This window comes from Pungitius pungitius, chromosome 5 (assembly GCF_949316345.1).
Source record: "Pungitius pungitius chromosome 5, fPunPun2.1, whole genome shotgun sequence".
NCBI lineage: Eukaryota > Metazoa > Chordata > Actinopteri > Perciformes > Gasterosteidae > Pungitius > Pungitius pungitius.
The window spans coordinates 21,708,034-21,725,482 of NC_084904.1; the positions used below are offsets into that span (position 1 = coordinate 21,708,034).

Consider the following 17,449-nt stretch of genomic DNA (forward strand, 5'->3'; position numbering starts at 1 on the left):
AGTTTTACTTTAGTGTGAAAATATTCAGACCACCGCTGGTTAAAATAAGATGAAGAACAAGACAAGACTGAAGATGAAGAGACTGAAAAACGTGATTGTAAAGTTGTTGATCAAATGCTCATCAGAGATGTGAAGCTCTCTTGTTCCTCTAGAGGGAGACATCAGGAGGTTTCATCACACTGAAGCTCTTCTCCATTTTAAACCTGTCCTCCTGTGACTGCCCACAATGTGACGTCATTTAAGGAAACTAAATAACATTGTTCTCATCACTTAAAATGGTGTCTGGTGTTGACACTCTGCTGCTCTTTGGGCCTCAGGAGGCCTCCAGTAGAACTGTGAGAGGCTTCAGGGCCACAGGGCCCAAAGTCTGGGGGGAGTCGGGGTTCTTGAGTCCAGCTCTGGTGTTTTTCCACCAGTCTTAATCCACCATGTCACATCGTCTCTCCTAATGATGTCTCCTCGACACAAATTCCCATATGTATCAATATATATAGAGAGAGATGCATGTACCAACTAGCAGAGGTGGGATCAAGTCACTGTTAGGCAAGTCACAAGCAAGTCTCAAGTCATTGCCCTCGAGTCCCGAGTCAAGTCGAGTCAAAGACGAAGCAAGTCCCAAGTCGAGTCACAAGTCACAGCCAACAAGTCTCAAGTCGAGTCACAAGTCGTGCCATTTTAGTTTCGAGTCATTTCGAGTCATTTTATTATAGTGGGGACGGGGAACCCTGGGTGATGGTGGGCTGCCTCACAGACCTAGACTACGAAGGGAAGGGTAATGGTGGATCGACTGTGACTGTGTTATAGTACTGTAACGCTCACCCCAATGCTGCAGCGTAAATAAGGAGGCGATGACTGGCTTGCAACACCGGTGCATTTATTTATATAAAACAACTCAACTTCGGTCACTGTTGGCCGTCACCACGCCGAACGAACACTTCCGCATACACGGCCCCCCAAAACTCGGGTTGTCTCGCGTAACTACAGCTGGTAACAAAGCATAACGTGAACACATGCAACATCTGCATAACTGATTAACTAATAACTTTAACTCAGCTCATTACACTACTTTAAAACGGACGTTGACATAATGTTGGCGAGGATTTCCATCGGAGTCTGAATCCGGGTTCAAAAATCCCGATTTTTGAAACCATGAACGAGCTGTCTCGTTGATACGGTCAAATGGACTGCAGTGATTGGATGTCGTGCAGGCAGCGCTCTCTGCATACAGGTGGCGCACATTTTTTTGACAGATGCAGATAAACAGAGCGGCGCGTTGGTGTGAAAATGTTATCCCCCAGTTTTCATGGGAAGTAGCAAGTCTTCTCGAGTCAAAAGGCTCGAGTCCAAGTGAAGTCACGAGTCATCGGTATTCAAGTCCAAGTCGAGTTGAAAGTCTTTGTACGTTTTGTCGAGTCGAGTCTCAAGTCATCAAATTCATGACTCGAGTCTGACTCGAGTCCAAGTCACATGACTCGAGTCCACACCTCTGCCAACTAGTTATAATGAAGGAGACACTTCCACATGCAGCTCGGTTAATGTGATCAATGGAGAGATGGTGATCATTTAAAGATGAATTTATTAATATGTTGTCAGAAAAAATAAACAAGATGATAATAATACACAACAAAAAAGGAAAAAATCCAAAGAACAAGAGAATGAAAAACAATGTTAACATAAATATATATTTGTCTTGACTTTCCTGCAGCTTGTTGTCACAGTGCTGGTGTTTTTCCTCCTTGGGGGGTTGATGGGGGAATTACAGTTTGTGTTCTACATTCAGTCACATTTTACTGTACGTAAGCGGGCTTCTTTATGGCTGTTCCTACCCACAATTCTTTGCACAGCAGATATCTGAGCCAGAAGGTTCAAGGTCCCATGTATACTGCCTTTGAATCCTGCATGTAACAACATGCAGTTTATCATGAAGGTAAATGATTTAATGCTGAGCTTCACCCTCCTGTTGCCTTCAAACGTACTGACATCTTTTACCATTGGGGTCAATTTAAAACTCCTGAATATGATCACTATTAAAAAGTTTCCCCAATCTTTGTGCTTGTTCGTCGACTACGAAGATGGTAAATTAAATACAATTTAAAAAAACTCACTCCCATAAACATCCGGGAAGACCTGTTACACAACTATGGAGAAATATGCAGATCAGCAGTTGGATGTGACCAAAGTCCACATTCACACATCGGCCCTCTAGATGTGTCTCAAGTATCTGTTCAATTCATGGTGTTATAAAGAGCTCAAAGGCTGATTTTATGTTATGAACGTGGCTGACAGCGTATCTGATTGGACTTGGGACCATGTTGATGACATTAGAAGCTCTATGTCCACCCTGATGTTCAAGTGGGGAGACAGACCATAATAACTTTCCATTCTTGAAAGGTAGAGTGTTTGCTTGGTGTTGAGGGCCAACAGGAGGGTCGACACTGAGGGTCTCACTCTCATCAGAGGAGGAGGCCTCATTATCAGGGTCCTCCTCAACATCATCCTCTGACTCAGACACATTCTCCTCTACGTCACTTTCATGGTGGAATATCATGCAGGTGAATCACCAGTGTTGAGCCTCTAAAAGAGAATTCATCCATCACCTGCAGTGTTTAGGGTCTCTGGAGGCTGTGGCCTGTCCCAGCATGCATTGGGGGATGGGGACACGGACTGGACAGGTAGCTAGTCTCCCACAGGACGAGTCCACTCCAGCAGACACATGCTGGTGCTTTGTAACGTCCTGTGATGGTGACCATTAACACGTCATATTAATTTCTCTTTGACTGTTTAAACTCTTGTTGCACTTTCCATTTCACTGCTTCAATCTGGTCAAAGTCCTGCTGTGGGACTAATAAAGGATCATCTTATCTAACTTATCTTATAATATCCTCCAGAGGTGAGACAGCAGGAGACAAAGTATAAATCAATGATGCCAGCGACGGGTCCTTGAATCCACTCAGAATGCACCTCGATACTCAATATTTTTATTATGAAACAGACAAATAACCTCCAGTCTGGACTATTTGGAGTTTAAACCTCTGATTGTGAGCTCTCTAAACAGCATAAAACTTTGGGAAATGTGTTTAATGTTCTCAATCCAACAGAATAATATAACATCAGTCCAGGTAACTCACACAGTTACACAAGAATTACAAGAATTTGTGCTGTGGAATCTGCATCAAAGCATCAAATCTGTTTAAAACTAAGTATTAACGTAACAAATAATGTCACTAGTTTGGTATTATATTCAGGTAAAACATTTCTACAGCACTTATAAACTATTGTAAAATCTTCCATCTCTTTGTTTCGCATGAGGACATTGTTTTGATAAACAACAACATTGTTTTGAGGGGGGGGGGGGGGGGCAGAACAATAGTAGTGTTAACCAAACAGAACAACAGCTCTGCACAAAACGAGTCGATTTGAAGAAACTAGGAGCCTCTCATCTGTGAGAAGGAGGGAACCATCACAACCGTTCCTCACATTGTTGGTCATCACCTCACTGGATGACCTTTACTGGTTGGAGTGACCTTGGTTTGCTTTGGAGGTCCATCGGCCTATTGGGCCCCCATGTACAAGATGATTCACAAAATAAATAAATAACGGGGCCCCACCCGAAAAAGGGAGTAATAACCAAACTATAAATCAAGTCTCATAATATAAATGCACTCATTAAGAGCGAGGAACTGAAGATTTGAGTTCATACACTGGCTATGTTTCCACCACCATCATCACAGTACACGTATGCACAAAGAAATCAGAGAAAACTGCTCCTAAAAGTATCACAGGGTTCATTAACTTCCATCAAAACCAGATCAATATCAACTGAAATCAACAAAGCTATTATTTAGAAAACAAATAAAACCATGAACCTTGCAAAATGTGATTTTGAAAAGGCTACTGTTACGTATTTGGTGTTCAGGGTCAAGGGAGCCTGTTTGAGGCAGAGGTGACATTCATGGCTCAGCTTCCTGGTCCTACTAAACAGGAGCTACATCAGTTCTTTGGTTTAGTGACTCACTATTGAGGGGTTTTCCAAAACGATCTTTGACAGGACCACTGCAGGGACAACCACCACCAACTACCACATTAAAGGAACCACACAGTTGAGAGAGGTTCACCATTTAAATATGTTTGTGTGTGTGCATATGATTCCAAAAACAATTATGATAAAATAAAATAAGGGGAACGCAGAAATGCAGAAATTTGTGTTTGCATATCTGATTTCATACAATAATCCAGAGGATTAAAGAAAAATGATGATAGTAATAATAATACAAAACAAAAATAAAAAAATAGCAAAATAAATGTACAAAAAACATCAATCAAGTGAAAATAATCATTTATATTTTTCTTGACCTTTCGGCAGCTTGTTGTCACATTGATTGTTTTTTCTCCTCCTTTGGGGGTTGATGGAGGAATCACAGTTTGTGTTCTACATTCAGTCACATTTTACTATAAGAGAACAGGCTTCTTTGTGGCTGTTCTTACCCACAATCCTTTGCAAAGCAGATATCTGATCCGGAGGGTTCAAGGTCCCATGAATACCGCCTTTGAATCCTGCATGTAACAACATGTCCTTTATGAGCAAGCTGCAGGTTGTCATGAAGGTAAATGATTGACATCGCAGCGTGACACTGATTTGTGGGTAAGTTGTTCCTCCCCAACAAGTGGAGTGAAGAGTAAAAACACTCTCAGGTCACTTCACTCCGTCTGATGGAAGCTGGAGTGAAGAACCAAGCTCCTTTTCTACAAACCTGCTGAGGACAGAAGAGAGCTGCTCACTGAGGAAGTTCATGTCTACAATCTAAAATCGAAGTAAGTGCAGCTGTGATTGGATGAATGACATCATTGATGGTTGTGAACGTGTGATTGTTCAAAGATGCTTTTAAAAACCTCTCGTGGGAAACAGGATCTCTGCTGGCCGGAGTTCAGTAAAGTTATCAAGATGTTCACTGATTCAGATTCACGGTTCAAAAGCTCGTCAACGAAACAATGTTAAAACACGAACGACACCTCTCTGTAACCATGGAGACAACCAACTACAACAATTATTAACCAGAACTTTACCAAAACGACGCTCAGCAAAGTGGACGGATCACTTTGGTCTCCATGTGCACAGGGACCGTCTGTCAAGAACAATGCGTATAAACAATATTACAGAAATATTCATCACCTTCTCTGTTATGAATGGAAGTACAACCAAAATGTTTTTATATATAAGTGGGCTCATTAGTGTTGTACTACAGTAGTTATTTTGATGAAATGTAAACATTATTCAGTAGCTTCACTCGTATAAAGTGTAGCAGGACCAAAGTTATGGCTTACATCCATGGGCGTGTTCTTGTTGTTCCTATTGAGTAATTATTAATAATACTATTCAATATTTATGGGAAGAAATATTGATAAAGTTGGCTTTTGTATTATTTTCATTAATTTAATTGTAATGCAATGCAGTGCCATTACATTTAGTTTCACAACCACAACCATTGAATTCTATTTAGTTTCCAGAAACCAGAATATTGGTTAAGGACTACTTTCATGAATTAATATACGCACAAGATCTTCTATTAACTAAATGATTCTTAAAATATTTGACATAGCTGTCATTAGTTAAAGTCTGCTAGTATCATTGGTTTGGTCAAACTAGTGCTATTAAACCTTCACTCAGCAGCCTCTGCTGTGATGTCCTTAATAGAGCAGCAACCAGGAGGCTCATGTGACTCTGGAGGAGCTGCAGAGATCCACAGCTGAGGGGGACAATCTGTCCACAGGACAACTAGTAGCATGTCCACCACAAATCTGTCCTTTATGGAGGAGTGGAAAGAACCATAAGAAATCCTGTTTGGAGTTTAACACAAACATGTGGAAGAAGGTGCTCTGGTCACATGAGACCAAAATGGAACTTTTTGGTTTAAATGCAAAACGCTGTGTGGTGGAAACCCAACACTTCCCATCACCCTCAGCTCACCATCCCAACAGGGAAACATATGGAACTTCACACTCTATATGGGACCTTTTCCCAATTAGATGTAAGATAAATATAACAAATACTGACAATGTAACATCAATCAGGCATTTGAGTCCATCTTGAAATATTGTGGCAAAATGATTGGCAGCTCAGTCGAGCAGTACAGTAACATCTGGATAAAGCACATTCCATCTCTGCAGCCTCCTGAGCACTTTGTTGGTGTCAAAGTGTGACGCTGGTGTCAGTGAGTCCACCTCTTGTTGGTTCCACTCTGCAGCTACTGATGCATCGGCTTCTCTGTGGATACTCAGAGAATAAGAAATGAATCTAACAATGGTTTGCTCCTGGAAGTAAAATTGTTCTAAATCTGTGATCTGAACTCTGTGCCATCGAGAAGCTGCACTAAAATGTGGCTTTGAGGTGGAACTAAAATAATGATTTAAGGCTTACTATTTTCATAATAGTAACAAATACTGAGGCCAATAAAACTAATGTAATGTAAAGAAAATTACATCACTCCCCATTTAACCTCTTCTGTTTAACCATTCAACCAGTTTGACAAATAGTGATGTACGTTCAATATCAACCCAGTCTCCAAAAAAAGCGTGAAATGGCTACGTTGGTCCACCGTGATAAACGTAGTCATGTTACGTTTCCCCCCAAAATAACGTTACTATGTTACGTTTCTTTTGGCCCATTCATTTACATTGCTTTGCAAATAGGTCACGTGACTATCAAGTTTCCCGGTAGCGAAAAGAAAAACATGGCGGACGGTCAGCATAATCTCCGTGAAAAACACAATATTTTAAGAAAGCATCAGCATTTGTATGCATTTCGATGGCATTTCTAGCGAGAAGTATGCGTTATTCTTTCATAATCTTCTATCAGAGACTGTAGAAGACCTTCCGTTTATTCGTTTCTGCGAAGATTTGAGTGTCTCTTTGAGAAAGCGTGGCTACGCAACGCCTTTAACGGCGCATTATTAAAAAAACACTTCCAGTGGGGGCGTTACCGTAAAGAAGCGTTCAGCCTTAAAGCCACTAATCGCCAAACAAAACAAACTCAAAGCACTCGAATCACATTATGACTTTTTAAACATAAATTCCGTTATTTTTATGAGTTTTCAATGAAAGAATGCATCATTTCCGGGGGTAGGCATGGCCGGGACATCCCGAATTATGGGCAATTTTGATTTGTCCAGCTTTTTGACAGCTCCAGTCCCGACTTCCAATCACAGCCTCCTAAATCAATGACGCGCCTAAAACTCTCGGATCGAACATTACGTCTTGTTTACATGGGAAAGGGGGGCGGGGCTTCGCCCTCAGAGCGGAGCGTCATTTCTCGCTCCACACGTCTCCTCTTTTTACTGGCCAGGAAAACGGGCGATCTATCCCACGTGGGTCTGGCTCCATTCCATTGGCTCTGACGAATCCATAGAGAGGCGGGACTTATAATTTGCCCGGCAAACGGAGAGATTTGAGCTGCATTGCTTCCACTGTGCGTGAAGTGGCCGTGAGGCCTCCACTAAAGTCTCTCTCTATTTGTTCTGCTTTACTCAATAAAAGTAAAACCTTTACAGATATACTGTCCACACACTAGGCTAACATAATGGAGACTTCCAGGCTTCGTCCTTTATGTTTTATGGGGATAAAGCCCCTGTAAGTAGTTTTTTCCCAAGCAAATCTGAGTTTCTTCTTTTTTTGTGTGTCCCATACAAATATCAAAATATATATACTGATTTTCACATCCAAACACACTCACTTATGTTCCCTTTTATCATGACAACAAGAAATTTCAAGATATACCTTTTGCTTTCATAAATATGACAGTTTTAGTGTGTAAATGCCCAGCAGTGTACGGTCCGGGGGCCCCTATCGGGCCACTTGTTAGATGGTTCGATTAGTCTATCACTACTATACTTTGATCTGACGACTAATTTGCACATCATGCTCGTACCGGCATGGCTTCGCCCTTCCCAGGCATAGTTCATCATCTTCCGGGGTCCTATAGCCAGTGTTGGGAAAGTTTACTTTCTACATTAACTAGTTCAAAGTTTAGTTTACAAATTTTAAAAAGGAACTAGTTCAGTTCATAATTCAAAATATTTGAACTAAGTTCACGGTTCCAAAAAATGAACTAGTTCAGTTCTTTTTTTCCATACGTTGCTGCGAGCTATTTTTTTTTAAAATTATTGCCACAGCCCAGAACCACAGACAGCAATTATTTTATCAGTTTTAACACTGAAGCGATGCATCAGATTTAATCTTCTTATCCAATTTGAATCCTTATCCAACCAGGGTTTACATTAGCATTGAGGGGACAGCATTTCCCTAATGATTCTTTGATGCTATGTTGCTGTCTATTCACTCCACACTAGCAGCAGTTGCAGAGTTTACCCCTACACTACATTCTCAAACACATGCTGCTTAAATGGTCTTTTTTAAATAAGGAATTATTAAAAGAAAAACAGGACAGTAATCATTAAGGTGCAAATGTTTGCAAAGAAAGGTCAGATTCCTCCCATCCTCACCGACCTTGTCAGTAACTTCATAAACTCTTTAAAATTATTATACGCCGCCTTTTTGCTACACTTATTAATGCGCGTTTATGGTGTGTTTTCTATAGAAATCTGGTACCCCATTGAACGATGTTAAGCTGAACGAACGCGCCGTTCATAGACACCAGAATGAACGAGAACAGTGACGTTCATCGGGCATTAATACAGTACGTTGAGTTCACGTTCGCCCAAAATATCAACAAGTTTATGAACGCGTTCAGGCACAACACTGTCCCAAAAGGGCCGGGATCGCACCTCACCCAGCATGCCTCGGCCTTCACTTTTTTCACTACAGAGTTTTGTTGCACCCTGTGACTCCGGCGTTAGACTCCTTCGACTGAGTTTTAAGATGGGTTGGATGGGTTACTGACTAAAATTTATGCCCCCACCCCCTAACTGCCTCAGGGAAACTTGTAAATATAATAAGTCAAATAAGTCAAACAAGCAAGTTGTATCTGGTTTAACCCTTTTATTCCTGTAGGCGTTTTTTAGGTCTCATGCTGGAAATTGCATTTACACACTAAAACTAGGATAACGCATGTCTGATGATAGTGACAGTGAGTCTGTCGATCAAGATGAGGATGGAGACATAGTAGAGGTTGAAAATCCTCCTTGTTGAACACCCCACAATACATTCTGTGCTCCCTCTGGCATAACATTTCTAATGATATCATGTCCCCCCCTTCAGTATTTTAAGACATTCTTCAGGTTATTGTAGGCCAGTTGAATGTGTATGCCATAAAATTTGACACAAACAAGCCCTTTAAGTTTACATGTTTTGTATGTGGATTTTGTACATACAGTGTTGGTCATTTCATTTCTTTGTTTAATATTTTTGAATTTATGTTTGAATCCATTTGTGGTTAATGTGCTCAAAATGCACTACTTTCTTAATGCTTACATTGCTTGTTTGACTTATTATATTTACAAGTTACCCTGAGGCAACAGACCTAAATCAAGTTAGGGGGTGGGGGCATATATTTTAGTCGGTAACCCATCAAACCCATCTAACAAGTGGCCCGATAGGGGCCCTCGGACCGTACACTGCTGGGCATTTACACACTAAAACTGTATGATTTATGAAAGCAAAAGGTATATCTTGAAATTTCTTGTTGTCATGATAAAAGGGAACATAAGTGAGTGTGTTTGGATGTGAAAATCAGTATATATATTTTGATATTTGTATGGGACACACAAAAAAAGAAGAAACTCAGATTTGCTTGGGAAAAAACTACTTACAGGGGCTTTATCCCCATAAAACATAAAGGACGAAGCCTGGAAGTCTCCATTATGTTAGCCTAGTGTGTGGACAGTATATCTGTAAAGGTTTTACTTTTATTGAGTAAAGCAGAACAAATAGAGAGAGACTTTAGTGGAGGCCTCACGGCCACTTCACGCACAGTGGAAGCAATGCAGCTCAAATCTCTCCGTTTGCCGGGCAAATTATAAGTCCCGCCTCTCTATGGATTCGTCAGAGCCAATGGAATGGAGCCAGACCCACGTGGGATAGATCGCCCGTTTTCCTGGCCAGTAAAAAGAGGAGACGTGTGGAGCGAGAAATGACGCTCCGCTCTGAGGGCGAAGCCCCGCCCCCCTTTCCCATGTAAACAAGACGTAATGTTCGATCCGAGAGTTTTAGGCGCGTCATTGATTTAGGAGGCTGTGATTGGAAGTCGGGACTGGAGCTGTCAAAAAGCTGGACAAATCAAAATTGCCCATAATTCGGGATGTCCCGGCCATGCCTACCCCCGGAAATGATGCATTCTTTCATTGAAAACTCATAAAAATAACGGAATTTATGTTTAAAAAGTCATAATGTGATTCGAGTGCTTTGAGTTTGTTTTGTTTGGCGATTAGTGGCTTTAAGGCTGAACGCTTCTTTACGGTAACGCCCCCACTGGAAGTGTTTTTTTAATAATGCGCCGTTAAAGGCGTTGCGTAGCCACGCTTTCTCAAAGAGACACTCAAATCTTCGCAGAAACGAATAAACGGAAGGTCTTCTACAGTCTCTGATAGAAGATTATGAAAGAATAACGCATACTTCTCGCTAGAAATGCCATCGAAATGCATACAAATGCTGATGCTTTCTTAAAATATTGTGTTTTTCACGGAGATTATGCTGACCGTCCGCCATGTTTTTCTTTTCGCTACCGGGAAACTTGATAGTCACGTGACCTATTTGCAAAGCAATGTAAATGAATGGGCCAAAAGAAACGTAACATAGTAACGTTATTTTGGGGGGAAACGTAACATGACTACGTTTATCACGGTGGACCAACGTAGCCATTTCACGCTTTTTTTGGAGACTGGGTTGTCAATATTCTTAATGTTTGATAGAATTAATTGGGTTCTGATTGCAGTCTGCTAGGGTCGCTATTGGATGAAATTAAATGTGTCTCTTCGTAAGCAGGGATTGATAATTAGCATTAGCATTAGTTTTTCGTCAGCTCCCGCGCTCGACTGCACATGCATGATCTGGTGTGATTTTTTTTTTGTAAGGTGATCTACTGCCACTTTGATTGGTCGATCGTGATTGACGATTCAAAAAAATGAATGGTGACACTGTGATGAAGAAGAGGAGCTCAGTCTGATCTGGGGTCTGTGAGGACTGTTACTGATGCGGAGGGGAAGGTTGCAGACTGAAACAGTGCAGGAATTCAGTCTTTTAAGTCCACAAAGCTTCATGTTCATTTCTTCATCTGCTTTAAACACATTTAGTCACTTTTTAGAGTGTTTGAATGTGTTCAGTTTTTCTCTCATTGATCACCAGGTTGTAGTGAACCTTTTACAAACTGATCACATGGTGAAGTGAACAATCCCATCAAGAGAAAGCTTTCCCATGTTACCATAGTAACCACAGTGTCTCCTACAGAGGTGGAAAGAGTAACAATATTTTGTACTCAAGTAAAAGTACTGTTACTTAAGTAAAATTTTACTGAAGTACAAGTAAAGTTACCAGTCTAAAAATTTACTCAAGTAAAAGTAAAAAGTAGCTCATTAAAAATGTACTCAGAGTAAAAGTTACTGATTTACTTTTTAAACAGTTGGGTGGGGGGCGGGATTCTAGTGTAGTTAAAAAAAAAAACAAGGGAAAATAAATCTCAATCTAGTTGGTTGAAACAGACTAATAACCTCCAGTCTGGACTATTTGGAGTTTAAACCTCTGATTGTGAGCTCTCTAAACAGCATAACACTTTGGAAAGTGTGTCTTTTAATAAAAATAAAAGAGATGGATGATTTTAGTGCAGATCATCCAATAAAACATTTTAAACATTACTACAACCACTAAATATGACATGAACTGTGGATTCAGTAAAGCAGGGGTGTCAAACTGATTTCAGGTTCGGGCCAGATACTGCTGACTTTGACCGAAAGCGGGCAACTGACGAACGGAGCGAACGGCTGACAGGGGGGTGGCGCTGACGTGGGGGGTTGCGCTGGCGGTCCGACCGACGGTTCGCTGACGTCGGGACGTATGCACTCCGGTGGCGGACTGTTTACTCTGCGTCTCCTTAAACTGTCTCTGCTCTGCTCACTGAAGCAGAACAATACGTGGACAATAAATATCAGAGTGTAGTCAACTACTGCTGCTAACACATCCCGTCAGACCAGGATTATTTATTTATATCCGTTAATGAACTTTTCTCCTCTTGTTACCCTGGTAACCGCTGTCATTATAGACGGTTGAGTTGATTTTTTTTTCTTTGCATTTTTTTTTACTCAGTAACGGATATGATTTCAAATGTAGCGAAGTACAATATTTCAAAAAATACAAAAAATACTTAAGTAAAAGTAAAATTACAGATTTAAAAAAATACTTTAAAAAGTAAGTATTTTTACACAAAAGTAGAAGTACACAAAAAAACTACTCAATTGCAGTAACGCGAGTAAATGTAATTCGTTACTTTCCACTTCTGGTCTCCTATCACGACAGCTACATGTCATCTTACTGGTCTGAGTTTTGGACTGTGAAGGAGATCAAGAGGAGAAACAGCACAGCTCCATCTGCTGGAAGATGACTGATAATTTTCATCTTGCAAAACTGTACATTTAGAGGATGAGCATTTCATTTAAAATGACGTCTCTTGACGTGTGAACAAGGTTTGAAGAAGGTAAAAGAAAGTTTGTCTTTCTCCAGAAGTCTAAACTTTATCAGATAGACGACAACAACACAAAGTGTCCCATGAGGGTTTTAGTGTTGAGGTGAATGAGCTTTGTGTGTTTGTCCTGATGAAGATAAATAATGTGTGAGCTCTGCCAGCAGGTTGTTGTGAAGGTGTGAAGCTGTGGACTCTGGTATGAGTCAGAGTTGCCTAGCAACCTGACTTGATCCTGAACCGGGACCTGAACCGAGTTGTGTGTCCATGGAGCGGAACGAGTCTATGGAGGATGTTACAAACTGCAAAGATGGAGGCCGCTCTGTTGATGCAAGGTGAGGGTCTCAGGCTGATGATGAGGTGTTTCTATCAGACTCTCTGGTGGAGGTTCTGGGTTTCTTGCTCCATGGCCCTTCAGCTGTGTCCAGTGAGGGAGGGAGAGCTCCATGGAGGACTTGGTGAGACCTGTTGGGACTAAACCAAACTGACTAGTGAAGAAAACAGTGAACTGAGAGACTGAGCTGTTGCTTCCAGTAGGACCAGCAGGACCAGCAGACCTAGACCACTACAGGGAGTCATGTGGTCCCCATCCAGACATCATTTCATGGACCTTTACCTTGTTCTGGTCTCTGTGAGGACGGACACCATGTGAGCTGATGCTTCATGATTAAATGATGACGTGATGATGTAATCTCAGTGTTTCTTTCAGTTCACTTCAGCAGAGAAGAAAGTCTCCTGAACCCAGCTGTGTGTCCATGAAGAGTGATCGGTCTATGAGTCCTCCTCTACACTTCAAAGATGATCAGTCTATGGGTCCTCCTTTGAACGTTAAGGACTTATGCCGTTTTTTCGACCGAGAGTAAGTTTTTAAACAGAACTGTAATGATTCTTAGATATGAATTACAGAAATGTTCATGCATTGTTTAAAGTGTTGTTTTTGACGATAAATCATAACATAACTCATTATCTTTATCTAAGTGGGGGGTATTGCACGAAACCAGGATAAGGGATTAACCCTGGATATCCAGGTTATCCTGGAGGAATTTAGCTTGGACTTGGTTGCACGAAAGCAGGTTGAATTAAACCCGGCCAAGTAACCATGGCGATTTATTCTTTGAAGCTAGTCTGCTCCAGAGAAGACTATGAACCAGGCTACGATTAATCCTCTCATGTGTTAAATCAGCTGCCGCAAGAAACGTGTTTAACAGTTTTTCCTTTGATTTTTAAATATGTTCGGATTATTTTATTAAAATGCATCACTTGTCACTTTTGCTGTCACCCGTTTGATCTTAAACTCTACTATTGCAGTTGTTTAGATGAGTGGTCTCCAACCTTTTTATGCCTCACGGCGGATAATAAGCATGTCAAAATACCGGGGGGGAGGGGTTTATAAGTTGTTTCAGGTGGACGGACCAGGGCGGGGCTCGCGGGGGATAGGGAGGGGATGTTGGGGGTCCACTGCTGGACAAAACTGCGTAGTGGGAGCTACTTCCTCCACAGAGAGGATCATTTCATGGTACCAACACAATGTGAGTTGATGCTTCATGATTAAATGATGATGTAATCTTAGTGTTTCTTTCAGGTCACATCAGCAAAGAGGAAAGTCTCCTAAACCCAGTTATGTGTCCATGAAGAGTGATCGGTCTAAAGGTTATCCTATAAACTTCAAAGATGGACGCCGTTCTGATGACCCAAAGTAAGTTCTCAAACAGATGAAACAGATGAAGAATTGTTCTGATTCTTAGATATGAAATACAGAAATGTCCACACATTGTTTTGAAGTTTATCAATGACGAACAATCACAACAGAATTCATTATCTTTTAACTGGTTTCATAAGACTTTGTGTCACATGCAGAGTTGTTTTTATGACCCACAGCGTAAGGAGGGTGGTGCAGGAAGAGGCAGGACTCAGACACAGAGTTACAAGTGTTCTTTAATAAATCCAAAATAAGTGGCACAGGGACGAGGGACAAACACCAACAACATGCACACAAGCAAACAATGATGCAACAAGGGACACAAGACGCACAGGGCTTAAATACACAGGGGAGGTGCAGGTGATTGGACACAGGTGGAAACAATCATGGACACTGCACACAATCACCGGAGAAGACAGGCCAAGGCAGGAAGTGAAGTTAACCCAGGAACACAAGACATAAAACTACAAAGTAAAACAGAAAGAAAACCCAAACCGTGACACACAGTAAGAACTAAAAACAGATGAAACTAATAATTGTCCGTCATCGACAGTCTTCAGCATCTGGTTTTCATCATGATCAATCATGACAGAAGCCAATATCTTTAACTGTTTGTTCATGTTCCTCCACAGAGAGAACCAGGAGAGCTCAGAGGTCCCCACAGGTCAGTCTGCCCAGCAGCATCAAACACACCTGGACTCCATCTTCATGGTGTGTACATGAACAACTACTTTAACCTCTCTCAGTTCACCATCATCTCCATGCTGTACTTTGTAGACCAGTGGATTGTCCATCGGTCCAACATGGACCTGATGGTGGCTTCCATGGGTCTAGTTTGTGTCATTCATAGAATGTTCTGTTCCAGCTGCTGGAGGAGAACATCATCACTTTTGTGAAGACCGAACTGAAGAAGATCCAGAAGATTGTGAGTTCAGATTACCCAGAATGCTTAGAGAGTCACAGGATGGATGAAGAGGTGCTGGATGGCGAGGATGAAGAGCAGAGGAGGAGCAGAGGGGCATTTGTGAAAATCTCAGTGCACTTTCTGAGGAGAATGAAGCAGGAGGAGCTGGCTGAGCGTCTGCAGAGCAGTAAGAGGATTTCTATAAAGACTTACCATGCTGATAAATGAGACCTTCACTAATGTCTCAAGAGATGGACAGAATATATTCATAGAGTCATCGTCTGAGGAAACGACATAATCAAATCTATTAATTGACTGATTCATCTTCTTTGTTGTCTTCATTCAGGACTTTTTGCTGCAGTTTGTCAGCGTGAACTCAAATCCAACCTGAAGAAGAAGTTCCAGTGTGTGTTTGAGGGCATCGCTAAAGCAGGAAACCCAACCCTTCTGAATGAGGTCTACACAGAGCTCTACATCACAGAGGGAGGGACTGCAGAGGTCAATGAAGAACATGAGGTCAGACAGATTGAAACAGCATCCAGGAAACCAGCCAGACCAGAAACAACCATCAGACAAGAAGACCTCTTCAAAGCCTCAGCTGGAGGAGAAGAACCAATCAGAACAGTGATGACTAAGGGAGTGGCTGGCATTGGAAAAACAGTCTTAACACAGAAGTTCACTCTGGACTGGGCTGAAGACAAAGACCACCAGGACATACAGTTCACATTTCCATTCACCTTCAGAGAGCTGAATGTGCTGAAGAAGAAGTTCAGCTTGGTGGGACTTGTTCATCACTTCTTCAGTGAAACCAGAGCAGCAGGGATCTGCATGTTTGAAGAGTTCCAGGTTGTGTTCATCTTTGATGGTCTGGATGAGTGTCGACTTCCTCTGGACTTCCTCAACAATGAGATCCTGACTGATGTCACAGAGTCGGCCTCAGTGGATGTGCTCCTCACAAACCTCATCAGGGGGAAGCTGCTTCCCTCTGCTCGCCTCTGGATAACCACACGACCTGCAGCAGCCAATCAGATCCCTCCTGAGTGTGTTGGCATGGTGACAGAGGTCAGAGGGTTCACTGACCCCCAAAAGGAGGAGTATTTCAGGAAGAGGTTCAGAGATGAGGAGCACGCCAGCAGGATCATCTCTCACATCAAGACCTCACGAAGCCTCCACATCATGTGCCACATCCCAGTCTTCTGCTGGATCACTGCTACAGTTCTGGAGGAGGAGTTGAAGACCAGAAAAGGAGGAGAGCTGCCCAAGACCCTGACTGAGATGTACATCCACTTCCTGGTGGTTCAGTCCAAAGTGAAGAAAGTCAAGTACGATGGAGGAGCTGAGACGGATCCACACTGGAGTCCAGAGAGCAGGAAGATGATTGAGTCTCTGGGAAAACTGGCCTTTGATCAGCTGCAGAAAGGCCACCTGATCTTCTATGAATCTGACCTGACAGAGTGTGGCATCAATATCAGAGCAGCCTCAGTGTACTCAGGAGTGTTCACTCAGATCTTCAGAGAGGAAAGCGGACTGTACCAGGACAAGGTGTTCTGCTTCGTCCATCTGAGTGTTCAGGAGTTTCTGGCTGCTCTTCATGTCCATCTGACCTTCATCAACTCTGGTGTCAATCTGCTGTCAGGAAAAAGAAAAACCTCCCCGTTAGTTTTTAGAGACAAACCCAAACATCTCTACCAGAGTGCTGTGGACCAGGCCTTAAAGAGTCCTAATGGACACCTGGACTTGTTCCTCCGCTTCCTCCTGGGTCTTTCCCTGGAGACCAATCAGACTCTACTACGAGGTCTGCTGACACAGACAGGAAGTCTCTCACAGACCAATCAGAGAACAGTCCAGTACATCAAGGAGAAGATCAGTAGAAATGTGTCTCCAGAGAAAAGCATCAATCTGTTCCACTGTCTGAATGAACTGAATGATGGTTCTCTAGTGGAGGAGATCCAACGGTCCATTAGATCAGGACGTCTCTCCACAGATGAACTGTCTCCTGCTCAGTGGTCAGCTCTGGTCTTCATCTTACTGTCATCAGAAGAAGATCTGGAGGTGTTTGACCTGAAGAAATACTCTGCTACAGAGGAGGCTCTTCTGAGGCTGCTGCCAGTGGTCAAAGCCTCCAACAAAGTTCTGTAAGTACAGAGATTTTGATTCATATATCAGAACTTCAACATACCGCTGTCTTTTCTACTCATTGTTCAGATTTTCTTCATTATTGTCTCTT

The 17,449-nt window shown here is 42.1% G+C and overlaps 1 protein-coding gene across 6 annotated transcripts in view; it reads left to right on the forward strand.

Annotated features, from left to right (window-relative positions):
* LOC119224816 (NACHT, LRR and PYD domains-containing protein 12-like) overlaps positions 1-17,449 on the forward strand; it is a 108,448-nt gene that overhangs the window by 84,417 nt on the left and 6,582 nt on the right. For 2 of the 6 annotated variants that reach the window (XM_062562533.1, XM_062562532.1), the window contains exons 2-7: positions 12,784-12,954; positions 13,329-13,478; positions 14,202-14,315; positions 14,951-15,029; positions 15,184-15,409; positions 15,569-17,357. The exons of 2 other annotated variants lie outside the window; for them this stretch is intronic. In XM_062562533.1, coding sequence (XP_062418517.1) covers positions 12,887-12,954; positions 13,329-13,478; positions 14,202-14,315; positions 14,951-15,029; positions 15,184-15,409; positions 15,569-17,357 — 2,426 coding nt within the window. In that variant the 5' untranslated portion in view covers positions 12,784-12,886. The remainder of the gene's footprint in view (positions 1-12,783; positions 12,955-13,328; positions 13,479-14,201; positions 14,316-14,950; positions 15,030-15,183; positions 15,410-15,568; positions 17,358-17,449) is intronic. 2 more of the 6 variants (XM_062562534.1, XM_062562535.1) reach the window with 1 other exon arrangement.